Raw genomic sequence first — 21,944 nt, 5'->3', positions numbered from 1 at the left:
TTTTCTCCTCCATCCTTTCAATGCATCCATCCGGATGCTACAATATCTTTTTAAAATTTATGAAAAAGTAATGCACACTGACTTGAATACTGCATTGGAAATAGTAATACATTCGATTTCTTGTTACTGAAAAAAACATCACTGGTGAGGTGGTATTATCTAGTGAGTGAGATTAACATTTCTGGGCATTTAATAATCCTTAATCTCATCCTCTGTGTCAATTGATACTGTATATCCTCAAGAGTTTCATAAAATTTGATTTATAGCAAGCGAAACTCCTTTTCTCAGCATTGAGTTAAATTATTAGGATATTTGTTGAGCAAATTGAAGCATTATGAGATTATCCGTATGAATTGTGACGAATCTCTGGATCATCATCTGGTTGAGAACTTCACGGATCTCAGCGGTGAGACAGGAGTCTGTCTGAATGGTCATTGTAGAGGGTGATACATAGCAGATGATTCCCGGGCTCATGGAGAGCGGTGTTGTGGATACGGGATAACAGGAGGCCGCTCCTGCAGCTCAGACTTCAAGTCTCCATATTAAAGTAAACCAGATGAAGGAGATACATATCCTTTAATGTGTAATAATTTACCTGCATGCACCATCCTGGGCCGTCCTCCAGGAATTCACGGCGCTTCTCCATCAGGTCGACCCAGCATCGCACTTAATGTCAACCAGCTGTCAGGAGTCTGAGGCGCGTCTGGCCGTGGGCGAAGGAGCCGGAGCAGAGCGGCCCAGCCGAACGCCGTCATGTTGCTCAGCCCTGTGATGTTTCTCTGCCCGCTTTGTTTTGTTTGGTTGCTAACGGGAACCCCGTGGAGCAGAGGGTTTGTGTTTGATAAGTAACTTATGTAGGATGGAGGATGGAGGACTCAGCAGCTCCACCTTTATCAGATAGTTCTGCTCTTTTAAATAAGTTGTGCAACAGATCGTCTGAGGATAGGACACAGCAGCAGAACACTTGTGATTTTAACAGCCTGAATCTCGTAAACTGTAGAGTAAACCAACCCTCATGTAGGGGAGGGTGATACAGCCCAAAAACAACAGCTATATATTGCAAGGTATTTTAGCGGTATGGTGGTTAGCATGGTGGTTAGCACTTTCACCTTTCAGTGCTGGGGGCTTGGGTTCAAGTCCCTGTCTGGGTGGAGTTTCCATGTTCTCCCTGTGTCTGCTTGGCTTTTCTGTAGGGACTCAATAACATGGATATCATGGATTGCTATTTTAAACTCGCTCCCGGTCATTCCCGCTTGTTTTAGTCCTGTTCCTGCCTGCTTCTGCTTGTTGTAGTCTCGTTCCTGCCCGCTCCCGCTTGTTTTAGTCCTGTTCCTGCCCGCTCCCGCTTGTTTTAGTCCTATTCCTGCCCGCTCCTGCTTGTTTTATTCCCGTTCCTGCATGCTCCCGCTTGTTTAAGTCCCGTTCCTGCCTGCTCCCACTTGTTTTAGTCCCTTTCCTGCCTGTTCCCGCTTGTTTTAGTCTCGTTTCTGGCCGCTTCCGCTTGTTTTAGTCCCGTTCCTGCCCACTCTCGCTTGTTTTAGTCCTGTTTCTGCCTGCTCCTGCTTGTTTTAGTTCTGTTTCTGCCTGCTCCCGCTTGTTTAAGTCCCGTTACTGCATGCTCCCACTTGTTTTAGTCCCGTTCCTGCCCGCTCCCGCTTGTTTTAGTCCTGTTTCTGCCTGCTCCTGCTTGTTTTAGTTCTGTTTCTGCCTCCTCCCGCTTGTTTAAGTCCCGTTACTGCATGCTCCCACTTGTTTTAGTCCCGTTCCTGCCTGCTCCTGCTTGTTTTAGTCCCGTTCCTGCATGTTCCCGCTTGTTTAAGTCCCGTTCCTGCCTGCTCCCACTTGTTTTAGTCCCGTTCCTGCATGCTCCCACTTGTTTTAGTCCCATTCCTGCCCACTCCCGCTTGTTTTAGTCCCGTTCCTGCCTGCTCCCGCTTGTTTTAGTCCCGTTCCTGCCCGCTCCCGCTTGTTTTAGTCCTGTTCCTGCCCGCTCCCGCTTGTTTTAGTCCTGTTCCTGCCCGCTCCCGATTGTTTTAGTCCTGTTCCTGCCCGCTCCTGCTTGTTTTAGTCCTGTTCCTGCCCGCTCCTGCTTTTGTTAGTCCGAAAAAATAGCCCTGATATTTAAAACGAGGCATTAATAATATTGATAACAATATTCTTGATGCTACGGCAAAAAAATTCAAAATATCTTAAGAATGTACTATTGAAAAAAAAATGTTTTTACAAGTTTTTATAGTATAACAGTTTTAAACACTTAGTAGAAACAAAGTCTGTCTATTTGTGAATAACAGTAACTTACCAAGACTATTTTGGTTATTTAAAAATAATTAAATAAATAAAAATTATACACAAAAATACCTTTAAAGCTTCACAGTAATTTACAAAACAAATACAAAATATGCTACTTTCAAGAAAGAATACAACTCATCAATATATGGATATTTTATTGTCATTTAAAAAATGATAAAGATTTTATCATGTATAAAACAATAGGGCATTTTTATTTACAGGAAGTCTCGCTTTTCCTATATAAATATATATATATATATATATTCCTCAGGGTTTAGACTCATTTCATCCAGAGTCCAGGGCACAGGCCTTGTTTAAGCCATACAGTGGAAAGATTATTGACATAATTCCACTAATCCCTCTGCAAAATCCACCTGATATGCTGTCATGTGGTAGACATTTCACTCCAGATGGGTTTATTTGAAAGCCAGGCCTTTTTTCTGTGAGACTGCGGGGTCACAGCTGTATAGATTTGATATGGTGTTGGAGTATGACTGATCTCCTAACCTTCCTCACATGCATGGTATAATTGCTTTAGGAGATATTCTGCCTGTTCTTTAGAGACGTAAAGGAGCAGTTAATCCATGTTCAGCTTTATTGTACAGTGCTGTTTACTGTACACACAGGCACAGGGCAGCTTTCCACAGATTCACATCCAGACCCATAATGACCCGTAATGAAGAGCGAACAGTGGCTGAGACAGATTTACTACTGGAGCTGTTTGAAAGGCTTGAGCAATACTACTAGAGCATGAACCTGTTGGAGCCATCCCTAATGCCAGGTGTAGAGGTGCTAGAGGGGTATAAAGCCCCCAGCGTTGAGTTGTGGAGCAGTGGAGCTGAGAATAATGTACTCCATTTAATACTTCCAGGGACTGAGTTGGGGATGAGGTGCATGAGGTTTCTGATCAGTGAGTGCAAATTCATGATTTCACCAAAGATCTTGTGGCTGAATGCAGTCAGATCCTTACAATACTTTAGAATCTAGTAGTAAGACCTTTAAATACTTTTTTTTGAAGAAAACAAATATTTGTTGTCACTACTGCTCTTTTTGTATTTATGACAAGTGTAAAATATTATGTCTTGTCTTGACATATGTCTTGTTTTGTCTTGTCTTGTCTAATCTTTTCTTTTCTTGGCTTTGCTTTTCGTGGCTTGGCTTGGTGTGTTTTGACTTGTCTTTTCATGTCTTGTCTTGTCTTCTTGTGTTTTGTCTTCTTGTGTCTTGACTTGGCTTGTCTTGGCTTATCTTTTTGTGTCTTGATTTGGCTTGTCTTGGCTTATCTTTTTGTGTCTTGTCTTGTCTTGTTGTGTCTTGACTTGGCTTGTCTTGGCTTATCTTTTTGTGTCTTGTTGTGTCTTGATTTGGCTTGTCTTGGCTTATCTTTTTGTGTCTTGTCTTGTCTTGTTGTGTCTTGACTTGGCTTGGCTTGTCTTGTCTTTTCATGTCTTGTCTTGTCTTGTTGTGTCTTGACTTGTCTTGGCTTTTCTTGAATTGGCGTTTCTTGTCTTGTCTTGTCTTGTCTTTTCATGTTATGTCTTGTCTTGGCTTGCCTTGCCTTGTTGTGTCTTGTCTTGTCTTGCCGTATCTTTTCTTGAATTGGCTTTTCTTGTCATGTCTTGTTGTGTCTTCACTTGGCTTAGCTTGTCTTGTTTTTTGTCTTGTCTTGTTCTTTTCGAGTAATGTCTTGACTTTTCACGTCTTGTCTGGACTTGTCATGTTGTGTCTTGTTTTGTCTTGTTTTGCCTTACCCTGCCTTGTTGTGTCTTGTCGTGTCTTGCCTTGCCTTGCTTTGCATTGCCTTGCCTTTTGCATTTAATTTGATTATGCTTACTTAAACAGTGCATTTTTTTGACATTTAATTGATATAGGACTCAAATGTACTCTGTAATATTTTATTATATATAATAGTGATGCCAGCACTAATAAAACAGAAAGAATGGGACTAATTTAGAGAGCTTGTAAACACCAACAACCGATGCACAGTGTCTAAATAAATGCTGAATTATAAAAATGATTGTTATATTGTACTTGTATTTGTGCAATAATAATATGTACAGTTAAAATTTATTTCAATTTTGATGTTATATTTGTAACGTCTCCCAACTATCTGTGAGTAACCAGCTGATACAGCCTGGGATGATTAATGATGATTGTTGTGTATCTCCTCAGACTGGAGGACAGGCTGGATCTGTAGATGTCCGGCGGACGCTGGCGGAGCTCCAGCAGCAGAACCAGCTGAGGAGTCGCTCGCCTCCACGTCGACACAGGCGGAGATGGTCGCAGCTTCGCTCAGAAGGAGTCCTGCCTAAACCTCCTCCTGAGGAAGAGGAGCCGTTTATCTTAGACCTGAAGAACTTTCCAGACCTCGCCAATGCTGACCTGGGATCCCAGAATCCCAATATCCAGGTAAATGATTAGGTTTAGGGTTAGGTTTAGCCTTAAACTGAGGTCTCATTCATGAAAACAGTCCTGCTGGAAAAGTGTCAAGCAACGATAGACATGGTCAAACATTGGTTAACACTCAACGTCAGGCCAACGTAGTCCCAGCATCAAACACTGGTTGGCACCTAACATCAAGCAATGGTAGACACCCATCGGCAGGCCAACATAGGCCCAGTGTCAAGCAACGATAGACATTGTCAAACTTTGGTTAACATTCAACATCAGACCAACGTAGCACTGGTTGGCAGCCAAGGTCAGGCCAATGTAATCCCAGCATCAAACACTGGTTGGCACCCAATTTCAGGCCAATGTAGTCCCAGCATCAAACATTGGTTGACACCCAACGTCAGGCCAACATAGTCCCAGCATCAAACATTGGTTGGCACCCAATGTCAAGCAATGGTAGACACCCAATGGCAGGCCAACATAGGCCCAGTGTCAAGCAACGATAGAAATTGTCAAACATTGGTTAACACTCAACATCAGGCCAACGTAGTCCCAGCATCAAGCACTGGTTGGCACCCAATTTCAGGCCAATGTAGGCCCAACATCAAACATTGGTTGGCACCCAACAGCAGGCCAACAAATATAGACATTGTCAAACACTTAACGTCAGGCCAACGTAGTCCCAGCATCAAACACTGGTTGGCACCCAATTTCAGGCCAATGGTGGCCCACTGGCCAAAATGATGTTGAACCGACGTGAATGGCCAATGTCATGCCAACATATACAATGACGTTGAGCCAACGTATACTTGCTATCTGGGTTGCTTTTAAAATACTGTGTGTTCTGAGATTTTAATCATTATTTACTTGTGCGCTTATCAGGAGATAGCACAAAGAATATTTTACTTTACTTTGTATTTTCTTTGTATTTTTTTCATAAGATACTAAGATCCTATTAAAACTGCAGGAGTATTTAATCATTTTGGGTGAGACTTGAAAAATACTTTCTTTGATGAGTAAATAAAGAATATATAGAAAAAATAAAGAAATAACTGAAAAACTCAAGGCGAAACTCTGTGAGAACACGAAGAATAATCACTGCAAGGAACCACAGCTTAAAGGAACCCATTCTCCTCACTAGAATGCAGCTACAAATAAATGAGGGAGAATTGTGATGAAAGAAATGAGATTAAACAGAACCTTTAGATCAGAACTGGGAGAGAAGTGTGAGATTAACCATACTGTAGAAGGCTGTCAAAGACCAGAAGAAGACTAGACCCAGATTTTTTTTTTTTATCTTTTGGAGCTTTAGTGTCGATTGGCTCACATTTTACTGTAATAACTTGCACTAGTTGTCCTGGGCTTTTTACTGTACATAAATACTGTTTAAATAAGCATGAGCTCTGTTTACTGGAGAGCTATAAAACTTCCAATAGGAAGAAAAATCAAACTAGATCAATCATTTTGCAGCTTGGGCTGTGGGAATGTTCTTTGTAGTTCGGGGGCTTTTCTTTGTAGTCGGTCTGTGTATCTTGGCTTGGGTTCCCGTCTAAACAGCAGTGTTGACATTGAGAGGCATATATGTTATAACAAATGTGTGTAGCTGTGTGACAGTGCCCAGCGCTGTGGATTTCCCACCTCTCTGAACCCTAAATCAACTGGTAGTGAGCTGTAGAAATGGATTAATTTTACTTGGCAAAGCTTTATGGTGCATGTAATTAACCTATGCATTGTTTCATATTGTTATTATAGAGTGTGCCGCTATGATTGCAGAAGGGAGTGGGATTTCTGTGCGCTTATTGGCTGTGTCACAGCTGTTCTTAAGCAAAGAGGCCTCTTAAATTACCCCGAGGTGAAATCTTTACGCTGAAGAAGCACAGCACAGCCGTCCTGCTCAAACCTCGCTTCAGAGTTTATATAACCCCAAATCTGAAAACGCTGCAACAGTATGGAAAATGCGTTTACAAAATACAGCACAGGGTTTCCTACATTTACTTTGAGTTTAATTTAATTGCAGACAGTATAAACCCAAGATATTTAATATTTCAGTCAAAGGTTTGGACAAACCTTAAATTCAGAGATCTTTAATAATTTTAAAATGTTCTAAATTGCAGATTAATAATGAAGTCAAAGCATAGAGGCATATTGCATATTTAGTACAGTAAACAAAAAAGTGTTAAACAAACCAAAATATTTTTATTTTTTAGATTCTTTAAGGTAGCAACTCTTGCTTAGATTAGACAGTTTTGCACATCTTGCCATTTTCTCAGTCAGTTTTATGAGGTAGAGTCTGAAGATCAGACTTAAAGTTAACAGCTGTGCTGAAATCATCAAGGGTTAATTACTTGAATTTCTTGTCTCTTAATGTGTTTGAGAGCATCAGTTAAAGTAAAGTAGTGAAGAGGTAGAGTTACAGGTATACAGTGAATAGTGAATATTTGAGTAATGTTCTAATCTAGATCATGAGAAGCAAGAACCACTCAACTAAGTAAGGAAAAAAATCTTTAAAACAAAAACTTTGAAAGTATCCTCAAGTGCAGTCGCTAAGAGCATTAAAATGTTATGATGAAACTGGCACTCATCAGGACCACCCCAAGAAAGGAAGAATAAGGCTTACCTTTGTTATACAGGATAAGTTTATTAGAGTTACCAGCCTTTGAAACTGGAAGTTACCAGCTCCCCTGATAAGAACACCTAAATGCAGGAATAGATGTGTATTAATAAAATTTTCTTTAGTTTTTCTCCCAATTTGTCTATTTAAACTGTCCCACTATTCAGCTGCTACTCAGCGCTATATCCCCTATTAAAAGTGATGCTACATCACAAGGAGCACATGCCTCCTCCGACACATGTGAAGTCAGAATCCGCCTGACTTCACATGCTGATGCAGCATTACTAAGTAGCATCACAGACTCGGTTCTGATACATTAGCTCACAGACGCAGCCTTGTGCTGATCCACATCACCATAGCCTAGGAGTGATGAGGGGAAATAGTGCCATCTACCCACCCAGAGAGATCAAAAGGTCAATTGTGCTCTCCCGGGGCTCCGGCAGCTTATGGCAAGCTGCATGACTGGGATTTGAACAGCGATTTTCAGATTATAGTGGCAGCCCTAATACTGTCTGCAATTTTATTTTATATATTTTTTTTCGTATTTTCCATTCTGTCCCAACCTTTTCTAATTTGTGGTTGTAAAAAGGTGAAAGGCCGGTGTCTATGTTTAGCCGCAGATTGAAATACAGAAAGGTCCTTTTTTATTTTTAGTACTCTTATTAAGTTTATATGTGCATCAGGATCTGAGAGGAAATGAAGTTAGACTTCAGGGAAAAAATACACAGGAGAACTCTGGTATCCAAATTTTCTTTTATAACAGGGGAAAAAGCTGAAGTCGTCCAAGTGGGAATGGTCCATCCTCCATACATACCAGACAAAGCTGTTTTGTTTTTTATGTGTCTTTCCTTTAAGCAGTAACCTTCGCTAAGTGTGGGAGGATTTATGCCTTTTTTATCGTATCGCACACTTATAATAATGTTATAAGAGTTCTCAAGGACAGGGGAGTTAACACGAGCCGAAAAGATGATAGATGGCACTCTTCACTTGCCATCCAAAGGCATGACTTATTCCTGAACACTGAATCGTTTGGAGCCACGAGGCTAAGAAATTCGTTCTCCATTTAGGTTGAACTGAAGCCAAACGTGATGCAGTGCAGCTCTCTCCAATGAATATCCCTGAGGATCCAGACTGAACCCGGCTGAAGGTGCTGGAGATGTTCAGTCATTTTCTTCTGCAGGACTGGATCATTTTTTTAAAGCAAAGTTTATTTTGCTGGAGCCGGTTTTGATTGATTTCTTGAGCGAGAACCATGTGATCTCAGAAGATTTAAAAGCTCCAGTGACCTGCTTATGATGTTCATCAGACATACGGTGGAGTGTGGATTCTGGAGGAATATCAGATCTGCAGCTCTAAGCTTTGCTCACATGGTTTACAGTAAAACTACAGTTAACACTGTCCAGGATAACATATGGTCCAAACCGCTTCTGTGTAAAAATTACTCTACCACAAGAGTTAACTCAACACTGTAGAGTAGTGGTTATAACAATATTATAGACTATAGAGTATTGTGATAATATTCTATCTATTTTAAAAAATATGTACAAAATAAATTACGTATCAAAAAATGATGCAATGCAGCACAAAATCTGGCAAAATACTAAAGTGCAGATTATTTTGGATATACATATTAACTTATCCCACAGTAAATAGCCAAAAAAATAAAAATAGACTGCTTTGAGGACAGAATTATGCATTTTAAAACTCTATGTAACACTCAGGTAAAACACAGGTAGAACAACCCAAAAATGTTCATTTAAAATAACTCAAATAAACTATTTTAATTTTCTCCACAGTGTTTATTTTCATGGACTCTTTTAATATATATATTTCTTATACTGTAGCATTACTTACCATTACCACTTAAGAGAGAAAGCATAAAAACCCACCACCAAAGAAGCAGTGGTTCCCTCATATAATGGTGGCCAAAAGATGGAGACCCTTATCCATCCTTCAACCCAACACCAGGAGGATGAATTATGCTTTAAACAGTAGATGCACAGCAACTAAGTACTATTACTATAATACTATATATAGTACTATAATAACCCACACAAATCACTTATTAAACCCTCAAATACTATTTTTTTAAATGGTTTACTAACTGTGTTTGTGAATTTCAGAAGGACTTTTAAGAAGTTTTAGGTGGAAGTGGTTCCTCTGTGTAATTGAGCTGTCAGCCTCTCATTGGCTAATCATGTGACCTTCAATACTTAGAGTGTTTCCATTGGTTGTTTTGTAATCATGTGTGTTTTAAAAGCTGGAATGTTATTAACTTTTGTCTTTTAACCCTGATAAAGGCCTGAGTGCCAAAACGCGCTGATTATTTTTGTATCTCTAATAAATAATTCTGGGGTTAACAAGTGATGCTGGTTTTAACTATTAATTTTAAACCCTAAAAAATAACCCAAAACTTAAAGCTAATACTGAGAGTTTTTGTAACTTGCTCTTACAGCCTTTAACACATTGAAGTCAGAAAAGCATACTGTTGCAAACTTTTATTGATTTAGGTTGACAAAATAACACTATGCATTTATATTTAGATGCAAAATGTAGTTTTTTCTGTGTCATACCATCATATTTTATCATCGTATTATATGTGAAACCAACACACACTCAACACCATGTTTTGGAAATATGTGAGGAGATGAAAATGCTCCCAAAAAAAGAAGGGGCAAAAGAGGACAGGGCTGACTAATGTAATGGGCGTGGCAACAGTAGCTTAATCACCCTGCTAAACAGCATGGCGTCTTTATAAACAGCTGCTACAGCCATCAGATTGTTACGTTGGGAGGAATATAAACAGCAGCTCTTTGTCTAGGCCTGCTGGGCCGATGGCTGGAACTTCTCTATCACCCTGCAGATACTGCAAGCCAGGGCACGCCAAAACATAAACCTGTCACCATGAAAACATCCTCTGGAGATCTGGGGATGATGGAGACAGTGCCATGGGTCTTTCATGTTTGGGTTTATGAGCTGTATGTTGACCATTCTGACAGTCAGCATCATTGAAAATACTTCCCTGCACTCTTCCGTAAGGCCTTTAAAACATCTAAAAATCCCTTATATTCCCACTCGGCCTGTTCCTTAGGTGACCACTGATGTTCTGGACATTTTTAAGATGATGATTTTAGGCCAGTTTAGACCAGTTTGACAGACTGCGTCTCTGAGAATGTAGTCAGAATCTGTGGTGACCCCAGAAACCCACACTCAATGAAGGGCCTGTATGGTTAGCCCAATTAAGAACAAGAAACATTTGTCCAAAGGTTACACATTGGGTCCACCATCCATATGGATGCCCACCAGGGTCAGTGATGGGACCATACACCAATTTCTGTTGGGGACAGGTCCAATGCCCATACCCACTTCCCCTGTAGCAGGATTATATAGTTTAGTAGCACTTTTATATCATTATGCGTCATGGAAACAACCGCACACATAACACTGTCTAACGTCTGTCAGTGTTTGGCATTACTAATTGGGACATAATAAGAGCCCACTTAAAAATAATGAGTTACTTTGATTTGACCAAATTAAAAACCTCTAGAATATAATCAAGAGGAAGATGGATGATCACAAGCCATCAAACCAAGCTGAACTGCTTGAAGTTTTGCACCAGGAGTAAAGCAGCATAAAGTTATCCAAAAGCAGTGTGTAAGACTGATGAAGGAGGAGAACATGATGCCAAGAAGCATGAAAACTGTGATTAAAAACAGGGTTATTCTAGCAAATATTGATTTCTGAACTCTTAAAACTTTCTCTGCCCTCTTTCAGGTAACCATCGAAGTCGTGGATGACCCTCAGATGGAGGTGGAGATGGACCTGGCTAAAGAAGGAAGGAACGACTGGTCTTTGAGCTCCGAGGAATGGCTGGGCCACAAGAAGCTCTTCTGGCCGCTCTTCTGGGAGTACCATGACTCGAGCGAGGAAAGCCCAGGTCAGGCCAGTCTTGAAGAGAACGGTGAAGACCTCAACTATGATGGAGAAGATTCCCTTCTGAGTGGGGTTGGCATGGACTGGGGGAGGCGATGGAAAGGCTGGGACTCCATGGATAATTATGGTAAGAAGTGTTTATGGTATTACCATTATTTTAGCATGGTTTGGGCTTGATGGTTTGGATTGAATTCAGCCAATAGTATTGCCAATAGATTGCCAACAGAGAAACCATGCCAGTCATTGGCTAGAGTGGTATAAAGCCGATAGCATTTAACTGTAGAGCAGTGGACCTGTGTTCTCTAGAATGCTGAAGATCCAGTCAATACTTTTTGGGAAAGTCATTTGAGGATGTTAAGATGATTCTAACTCTAATGCTTTAAATACAGTCAAATCCTCACAGCAATACACATAAATCTATAGTAGAGACAATCACTCCAACAAAATTAGTATCAAAGCTTTATGACACTTATAACAACTAAAGAAACAACAAATAAACCCAAAATACTTGCATCCCAATTCTTTCGTCCATTTATTGTAGTACATTTTATTGATTAGGGACTACTCTACACATTTAAATTCTGACTGAGCATATAATTTAAGCAGAATATGTGAAAAATACAGCATTTTATTTGATTTGGTGCAAATCAGATTTTCATCTGGGAATAATAATAATAATACTTTATTTTTATATAGCGCTTTTCTAAAACCCAAAGACGCTTACAATTATTGGTACAAAGATACAGATATACAATACACAGACAATACAGGTACAACATTTACAGTGGAGCTCCAACTCAGCAGTACTATAGTATGTGAGATCAAACATAATGTTAAGCAGAAGAGAGACCATAAGCAAGAGAGAATAGATGAGTTTTAAGATTTGATTTAAATATGGGAAGAGTGGGAGATAGCTTAACTGCAGTTGGAAGAGAATTCCATAGTCGGGGAGCGATCCTGGAGAAAGCCCGATCACCGAAACTACGACGATTGGATGACGGGACATTTAGAAGCCCAGCAGTAGAGGATCTGAGAGAGCGGGAAGGTTTGTAGGGATGAAGAAGGCTTTATAGGTAAGTAGGAGAATCTTAAAGTGAATCCGGTGTTTAACAGGAAGCCAGTGAAGATCTTGAAGAACAGGTGTGATGTGATCGTGATCGTGAGTGCGAGTGTAGGTGAGCAACCGAGCAGCAGAGTTTTGAATCATTTGGAGTTTGTGGACAGAAGAAGAGGTAATGCCAGCCAATAGGGCGTTGCAGTAGTCTACCCTGCTGGAGATGAATGCGTGAATGAGGAGCTCAGCAGCTGATTGAGAGAGGGACCGTCTAATCTTAGCTGTGTTACGCAGATGGAAAAAGGCTGTTTTTACGACAGTGCTTACATGTGCTGTGAATGAAAGAGTGGAGTCGAGGACTCTCTGAACGAGGAATGTCTGAACTTCTGTCTATTAGTGTGTTATTGAATTACATGCAGTCTTACTTGTCCTTCTTCCTGTGGACACATTCTTTTTGTGTTTAATTGTTACCAATTTGGGTCCGCTAACAATGCTAACATGGGACAACTCTGACACAGATAACATCGGACATAAAAAGTTGGACATTTTTTGGCAGGTTTTGCCATAAAACATTAGAAAATGGATATCAAACCGTTGGGGGGTAAACTCCAAATCTTTAAATCTTTAGCGAACTGTTTTTTTAATTTTCTTTTTTAAAAGGGTGAACTTATCCAAAGGTTTAACTTTGAACTTACCATTCATTAGTAAAGCGACTTGTGTGCTTGGGGTCATTGTCTTGCTGCGTGGCCTACATTCTCTAAGCTTCAGCTCACAGACAGACAGTTTTTCTGGCATTTTCCTTTAGAATTTGCTGACATAATTCAGAATTAACTGTTCCATGATGGCAAGCCATCCTGGACAATCATTGATACTACCACCCCCGTGCTTCACAGATGGAATAAGGTTTTAACTGGAATGCAGTACTTTTAATACCAGCTCTGACATCCAACTTCTGAGGTAAAATATTTCTGTATTAGTATTAGCCGAGCCTGTGTATTGCATTTTTGGCTTATGGCTACATGCTAATGGTGGTTCATTTATACACAGCAAAATGAAATGTGGTGAAATGTGTGAAAACAGCCTCTTTCCTTTAAAACACAATAAAAAACAGTGAGAATTTGAGAAGACTTTTGAGGCTTGCTATCAGAAACAGCAGGCGTTCCTGTTTGTGCTTCTAAAACTGGAGCTCGTACGCACTGAGCTGCTCCGAAAGTGTTTTTGTTAAACCAATTTCCTCCCCTAGATTGAAACATCAGCATAGGCCCCAGCCTCCTCTGTAGTCCTGACATGATTTATGTTTTGAGGTTGCACTCGAGAACCGCTTTATAAACATGCCATTGCTGTCGCCAGTCTCTCAGACTTTCTTCTGATGCCTATCAGTAGTAAATAGAAAACCAGCCCCAAAAGTGCTGTATCCTGATTTATAGCCTACATTATTAAAGTTGTTAGTGGTGACATACATCAAAGTCGTGATTTTTTTGCCTATCTTCGTCTGTGTTTTTGTATTCTGTACAGGAGGAGGCTTGGAGAAGGACCTGTGTTTGTGAATTGATATTTGTAGTAACTGTTGATTAGTCCTGCATATCAGCTTAGAGGAATTTTAGCCCATTCCTCCGTATAAAACAGCTTCATCTGTTTGAACTGCCTTGAGCTGCCTTTGACTTCAGGTCCTTCAATAATATTTCTATTATCTAATAAGGTCAAAAAGTTGACTTTTTATTCAATAACATTAATGTAGTTAATCTTTAACCATTCATTACTCTTACGACTTGTGTGCTTAGGGTCATTGTCTTGCGGCGTGGCCTACATTCTCTAGAGCAGGGGTGTCCAAACTACGGCCCGCGGGCCATTTGCGGCCCGTTTCCTTTTTGGAGCAATCCCGCGAGGTATTTTAGAAATAGAACGAAAGTTGGCCCACTGTTATAATGTGGGTTTTATAATATAAGTTTCAAAGTTTGAACGCTAGGTGTCAGAATTGGGCCAAAGAGTCTAAAAGCGGAGAGGGTGTGCATTTCTAGCGCAGAAAAACAGGGCAAAGAGTCTAAAAGCTGAGAGGGTGCGCATTTCTATCGCAGAAAAATGGGCCAAAGAGTCTAAAAGCGGAGAGGGTGCGCATTTCTAGCGCAGAAAAACAGGGCAAAGAGTCTAAAAGCTGAGAGGGTGCGCATTTCTATCGCAGAAAAATGGGCCAAAGAGTCTAAAAGCGGAGAGGGTGCGCATTTCTAGCGCAGAAAAACTGGGCAAAGAGTCTAAAAGCGGAGAGGGTGCGCATTTCTAGCGCAGAAAAACGGGCCAAAGAGTCTAAAAGCGGAGAGGGTGCGCATTTCTAGCGCAGAAAAACGGGGCAAAGAGTCTAAAAGCGGAGAGAGTGCGCATTTCTAGCACAGAAAAACGGGGCAAAGAGATCTAAAAGCGGAGAGAGTGCGCATTTCTAGCACAGAAAAACGGGGCAAAGAGATCTAAAAGCGGAGAGAGTGCGCATTTCTAGCACAGAAAAACGGGGCAAAGAGTCTAAAAGCGGAGAGAGTGCGCATTTCTAGCACAGAAAAACGGGGCAAAGAGATCTAAAAGCGGAGAGAGTGCGCATTTCTAGTGCAGAAAAACGGGCCAAAGAGTCTAAAAGTTGCTGTAATTAAGGAGTTTAATATTAAGAGACATCATGAAATTAAACATCAATTTGAAAAATCTTAGTTTACACAACACTGTCAAAGATAAAGATAGTAAGTCAAGTAAAATGGTGAGTAAATGAAATAATCAGGAAAAAAGTATTATTTAAAGTGGTATTTTTCATTATTTGTTTTATTACAGAGTGTGGCCCGTGACTTCAAATATATTTCTCCTTCTGGCCCCCAACAAAAAAAGTTTGGACACCCCTGTTCTAGAGATTCAGCTCACAGACAGACAAATTTTCGCATATTTTTAATTCAGAATTAATTGTTCCAAAGTGCAAGCCATCCAGGACAATTATTGGTACTACCATTATTACTATTTCCTTGTTTATTTATTCGCTATCCCATTCATCAGCTCCACTGAACATTGATAGGAGCACTATATATTTCTAAAATAATTACAAACTTTAGTCATGTATCTGTTTCTCTGTATACTTTATTATTATTCTCCGTTCACCCTGTTCTTCAATACTCAAGACCCCACTGGATAGAAAACCACCACAAAGCACTATTATAATTTGGGTTGTTGCTGCAGTCTATCAGACATCTGTTTGTGACCTCAAGCTCAGGCGTACTTGGGTTCTGCAGCAGGACAGTGACCCAAAGCACACAAACAAGTCCACCTCTGAATGGCTTAAAAAAAACACAATGAAGGTTTTGGAGTGGCCTGATCTTAAACAGGCCATTTATGATCAAAAGCCTTCTAATGTGTCTGAATTAAAACCAAAATTCCTCCCCAGGGATGTGAAAGACTCATTGCCAGTTATTGGTAAAGCTTGATTGGAGTCGTTGCTGCCAAGTGTGTCACACAGGACTAGATTGGTTTGGATAGTTGTTTCCGTTACTAAATAAAATTATCATTTCAAAAGTGCTTTTTCATATTTACTCAGGTTATCTTAGTCTTATAAGGTATTTTTTGGATAATCGGAAAAATATCACTATGACAAAAAAGCAAAAACAAAAGGAATCTGTAGGGGGCAAATACTTTTTCACACCACTGATTTACGTTCACCTCCACATGAGGACATTTATATATCTGTTCATCCTCCAAACATCCTCCAAACTCTTTAACAGGGTTTTTGCAGGCCTGTCTGTGACAGTAGGGGAGACTATGTGGGGCTCAGTCTGGCCTACATTACTAACAGTGGGCACTCAAGCATCAGGCCTTTGTGTCCTCTTTGAAGTTGACAATATTGCCTGGGAATGCGCTGCATTTAGAAGCTCTTTGGCTTGCTAATAGCAGTGTGGGGCCTCTCCACTGGCTAAACAACTAATATTTGTGTTCAATCAGACGGCAGATTGGCCCGACAAGGCCTCTGCTCTTCTTTTCATCTCTCCGGCCTGCCGCCGCTCTGCTGTCCTTCTCACGGTCCACACACTTTAAACTCGCTGAGGAATTTGCGGCACTTTTCAGAGCTCTCTACTAATCTGATGCCCAGCATTTACACTTTCCTTTCTTTTTGTTTCAGTTGCTAAGGGTCTAGAGTTGTCTTTTCTGAAAGAGAAAATATTGTTTATATAGCTGTAGTGATGTAACATTACAATAAATTGGATTGCATTGTAATGTGTCACACAAAACTCCCGTTAGAGTGATGTAGGCATCTGTTTTTAATGTTATTTTTGTTTTATAAAAAAAAAAAACTATGGCGTGATAATTACAAAATAGCAAAGTAAAAAAAAAAAAAAAAACGGTGTTTAAAAATAGGTTGCATTGCTCTTAAATTGGACTCTGGCTCATAATGACCCATGTTTATGGGCCAGGTCTAAGCTCTACTCAGCAGTATATCCCCCATCACTGGTGATGCCACAACACAATTGGAGTAAAGACTAGCACATGCCTCCTCTGATACATGTGAAGACACACTCCACCTATTTTTGAGCTGCTGCTGATGCAGCATTGCCAAATAGCATCACAGCGCTCTTGGAGGAAAGCGCAGCGACTCAGTTCTGATACATCGGCTCAGAAAGAAACACTGTCTTAAATGACTGTTAATGTGAAAAAAAGTTATTAAGGCACATTGTACCATAAAGTTTGATACAGTGTAAAGAAACAACTGCGCGATTCATGTTTATTAATGATTTAAAAATAAGATAAGAGGTTTTACCATGACAGAGACAGACTAAAATGACTTTTTGAAAGTCTTTTAAAAGGATATTGTAAAAAGGAAAGTTAAGGAATCTGATCCTCTGCTGGTACAGTAGTTGAAGTAGCTGAGTGAGAAGTCAGGCTGAGTGAAATCCTTGGTAAAGCGTTGAAATTACAGTGTTCCCGACCAGAAAGCTTGGCTTACACTGTGTTGCGTCAAAAGCGGCATTTATAGTCATATCAGTTCCATCAGCAATTTCATCAAAGGTTACCTCCTCTCATTTGAGGCGTACCACCCCGGCGTGATTGATGCTGCATACCACAGACCCTACAGCTTCGTTTCCCCACCTAAACACCGCGTTCCCCAAACGCCATTACAGAGGGTGGTGTGGTCAACAGCCCCCACCCAAAGACCATTACTGTGCAGTATAGGCATACTTACTGTGTGCTTACTATAGGGTTAATTCTGCCTCCCCCTCACCTCAGAGGGTCCACTGCATGCTCTACAGCTCATCTAATTATCCTACTTAACATAAAGGACCCGACTGTGTACAAACAAGCCCGAATGCAGAAGCCAGGAGGGTAAAGGAGCTGTGTTATTAATGATGTGGCTCAGGAATAATCTCCAGACACTTAGTAATGTAAGGTTTTCCTGTAATTACGGCCAGCCGCAGAATCAGGGCCTGGTCAGGAGCAGCATGGTGGCCTGGGAGAGGGCAGGGCATGGCCTCCTTCTGGGAAGCCTGGACTACAGTGTAGTTAACCCTCTACTTTACTGCATCCAGATACACTTTCAGACTGTTTGTGTTTGTTCATTTTAACCCATTACTCATTACAATGATTTACTATGTGTTAAAAAAAAGCTGTGTTGCGGTGTTGTTGTGTGTTACATTTCTTCTAGAATACTTTCTTCCTGTTCTTTATAAAAAATATATTTGTAATATGAAATAACTGTATTAAACTAATTATATTAAATTAGATAATAAATATGTACATGTACATAAGTGAATAAATCAATTAAAACAATGTAGGTTTTTTTTGTAAATATATGTCAACACAATTAAATAAATAAATAAATAAATAGATAAAACATTTTATATTATGTAAAATACTCAGCTTGTACTTTTAATATGAAAACATATTAATACAAAATAATTTGTTTTTATACAATAACTGTATCAAACACATTTTAAATTATAAATAAATGTACCTCAGTAAATTAATAAACTAAAATAGTGTATGTTTATGTACATTTATGTTTAAAACCATTAAATAAATACATAAGTAAATCAATAAAAATTATTATATTATGTTAAATGTTTCTCTTTCAAAACAAAATCTTTTGTTTCTTTAAATTACTGTATTAAACACATTTTATACAATAAATAAATGTACATCAGTAAATAAATAAACTAAAATAGGTGCATGTTTATGCAAATATACGTTAAACAATTAAATAAATAAATAAAAAGTATTATATTATGTAAAATATTTTGCATGTAGTTTTATTCTTAAAAAAAAAAAATTGAAGTCATAGTCCTCGAGAGAACATCTGCCAGATGGAAATGAGGAATTTATTTATTTATTTGCTGTAATTACATCAGGATATGCTTTTGTAAATTTGCTTCGGAAACTCCAATTCCCATAATTTAAATTGCCTTGCCATGAGCATGCTGACCAGTGTTCAGTCTCACTCATACGATAACACCTCCCAATACATACATGTAAAAATAGTTTATTTCAGGTCATTTTTAAATATTTCTTTTGGTCCATTCATCAATAAATTTTGGCACAGTGTAAGGGTCAGCTTGTGTGTTCAAATTATGTAGTAAACTAAAAATTGTCTTGTTTTTCATTGGACAGCCAAGGTATGCCTCTGAAACTACAACTCCCATAATTCACGTTGCTTTGCATGTGTGGGCATTCCCAGGCTTTCCCCTGATTAATTTATATACTGCTATCCCATGACTTTAGGAATGTCATAGTAAACGTCACCCCATGTTTAAAAGTCAGAGTGGGTTATATGAGAAAAACCTCTATGGCTGGTAACGAGTTAATGTAGATGAGAAATCTCAAACTGCTTGTTTTTTACTGCTGTTTGGAAAAGCTTCATGTTTCCATACAGAAAGCGTCCAGGCATTCCTCTGTTACAGTAAGCAGAAAAAAATCTGACCATGCCAGACATGTCATCAACACCTCGCTGTGTTTCCCTTGGCGTGAGGGTCTGAGTGAGCTCCTGTATCTCCAGCCCAATTAACCTGCAGCCAGAAACCAGCAGCAGAGCAGCCAAAGCACCAGCAGCCCGATCAACATCAGCTAATGCATGTTCATGTTTAGAGTTCATTTAAAAAGTTTTAATGCTTGTGGCCTCTCTGTCTCAAATTTTAAGATAATTAAGCAATAATACACAAGAGCGTGTGCTATAACATGTAATATAGGCACTGCTGTGCTGCGGCTGTAGCCACAAGGCCACAGGCCAATATTACACGTTATAGCACAAACCTCGAGTGTATTAATGCGATTATACCACAGTTCCATTATCACTTTTTATTAAAATATTTTGAGGTAAAGAGGACGAGAAAATACGATTTGTTTGGTTATAAACACTCCGCCAGTTAAAATAGTTCCATTGCTGCTCTGTTTGTAGCTGCTCTGTTTGGTTTGTAAGCGCTGCATCGTTGCTAGGTTACCTGTATGCGGCGAAGTAATACATGGAGAGCTTCGGTTACAGTGCATTACCGGCTGATAATGGCACTCACAGAACACCTCTCAGCCAATCACATTGCAGGGTTGGAACTAACCGTGCTATAATAAGAGATAATCTGGCCCTAAACCTAAAAAATCTGAAGACATATCTTTATTGATGTGGATGATTTTTTAGGTGGTTGAAATGGGTTTACCTTCACAACTCAACTCAGATTATAAGGCGCACTATCCAAACGTCTATTTTCATACATGAGGCACATTATGCGACACTAGTAAGAAACAAGTATGTCGCCATGTTTTCCTTCTAAGATAAGCTAAGTTAACAAAACTGTAATTCTTTAAAAAAAACATTTTATCTTTAAAAGTTCATTGAGTGCTGGATGTTAATCTACAAAGATTTCTCTCCTGAAAACTGTTTATTTAGGTTAGTAAAGCACTTTCGTTTATTTACAGTAAGCTTAAATTTCCAGATTTCTACTAAGGCTGGGTGCAGCAGCATTAGCATTAGCATTAGCAGCCAACCTCTAGCGCTAGCTGCAGTTAGCAGCTAATGCCGCCCGAAAGGCCTACACTGTCCCACATAGAGTAGCTTGTAGCTTTAGCATGGTAAACATGCACACTACAGTCTGATATACTCGCCTATGAGCGGCGAAAGAGCTAGCACTTAGCCCTAGCTAGATTAGCTAATGCTATTGGACTCATTATCAACACTCAGATTTATTTGCATTTATTTGCAGAAAATGAGAAATGACTGAAATATCAAAAAAGCTGCAGAGAAAACAAGTTCATATTCGTGAAGTTTTAAGAGTTCATAAATCAATATTTGGTGGAATAACCCTGGTTTTTAATCACAGTTTTCATGCATCTTGGTATGTTCTCCTCCACCAGTCTTACACACTGCTTTTGGATAACTTTATGCTGCTCACTCCTGGTGCAAAAATTCAAGCAGTTCAGTTTGGTTTGATGGCTTGTGATCATCCATCTCCCTCGTGATTATATTCCAGAGGTTTTCAATTTAGTAAAATCAAAGAAACTTATCATTTTTAGTTGGTTTATTTTTTACTGTGTAGGTGAGGAGAGCGTAATTTTGGGTTGAAAGCTGAGCTATTGGGTCCTGCTTTCCCGCTGCAGTGTTTGTCTTGGCCGGCCTCTCGCCTCTGTCTCTCAACTGACGTATTTAATACAACAAAAAGGCCGGCCTGCCAGCAGAGCCCACATCCTGTTCATTAGTGAGATGATATTTTCGAGAGAAATATGCAATATTAATTTAGCTGCGCATCATTAGCCTTGCTGTGGAAGCGGAGCCGAGAGGAGCTCTTTATAGCTGTTTTTTTACGGCCTTGTGAAGTGGACTTCAAACGGCGCTCGCCATTCAAACACCAGCAGGTACACAGTTTAAAGAGTGGGAACAAAAGGCAGCCAGAGAAAAACACAAGCTTGGACGGAGCTCTCCTCAGCTCAGGTGTTCTTCTGGGCACCTTTCCCTGTGATTTGTGCTGGTGTGGCTTCAGCAGAGCTGAAGAGCTTTCTCAGATGGGTTATCTGGGTCTGGATTAATATATCTACATATGTCAGAAGCAATTGAAGGCATTTTTGATGATATACAACAGATATCGCTTGGTTTAGAATAAAGCAAAATCATTAAAACAGTGTTATATTTAAAAAAAGCTAAGAAAAACTAAGTGATGATTGAATAATTCTATATTTGTAGACTTATGACATCATCATCAGGATTTGATCTCATCTCTCACTTATATAACAATATGCTATAACTTTAGCAAAGCTGTCACTGTCAATTATATTAGTATTTAAGTCACCTACTGACTGTTTCAATGGTTCATCAAGATTTTTAACAGTCAAACAATAAAATTGGCTCTAAAATAAATCAATAAAATGCCAATAAAATCAGATAAAAAGGAGAAATGACGGGGTAATTATACACTTTTAGACTCCTGGCTTTGTCATAATTTGATCTCTCACTTTTATAACAATCGGCTTTAACCTTAGTAAAGCTGTCACTGTGAGTTATATTAGCAATCAAGTCATCTGTTGGCTGTTTTGATGTTTAATCAGGTTTTTAACAGCCAAATAATAAAAAAGGCAATAAAATAAAACAGTAAAATAGGCAATAAAACAAGATAAAAGGGAAGCTTTTGAACGAGAAGCGAGTTATTCCTAGAACTTGTCAGAGCTGTACGATATCAT

General features: G+C 39.5%; 1 protein-coding gene across 1 annotated transcript in view; it reads left to right on the top strand.

Moving 5' to 3' along the window:
• The window catches only part of ism2a (isthmin 2a), a 64,148-nt gene that overhangs the window by 20,410 nt on the left and 21,794 nt on the right, over positions 1-21,944 (top strand). Inside the window, exons 2-3 of the mRNA XM_022673267.2 lie at positions 4,462-4,698; positions 11,066-11,351. Coding sequence (XP_022528988.1) covers positions 4,462-4,698; positions 11,066-11,351 — 523 coding nt within the window. The remainder of the gene's footprint in view (positions 1-4,461; positions 4,699-11,065; positions 11,352-21,944) is intronic.

The sequence above is a fragment of the Astyanax mexicanus genome, chromosome 14 (genome assembly GCF_023375975.1).
Source record: "Astyanax mexicanus isolate ESR-SI-001 chromosome 14, AstMex3_surface, whole genome shotgun sequence".
Taxonomy (NCBI): Eukaryota; Metazoa; Chordata; class Actinopteri; order Characiformes; family Acestrorhamphidae; genus Astyanax; species Astyanax mexicanus.
Note: the sequence above shows the minus strand (reverse complement) of the source record. Positions and strands in the feature narration are given on the sequence as shown.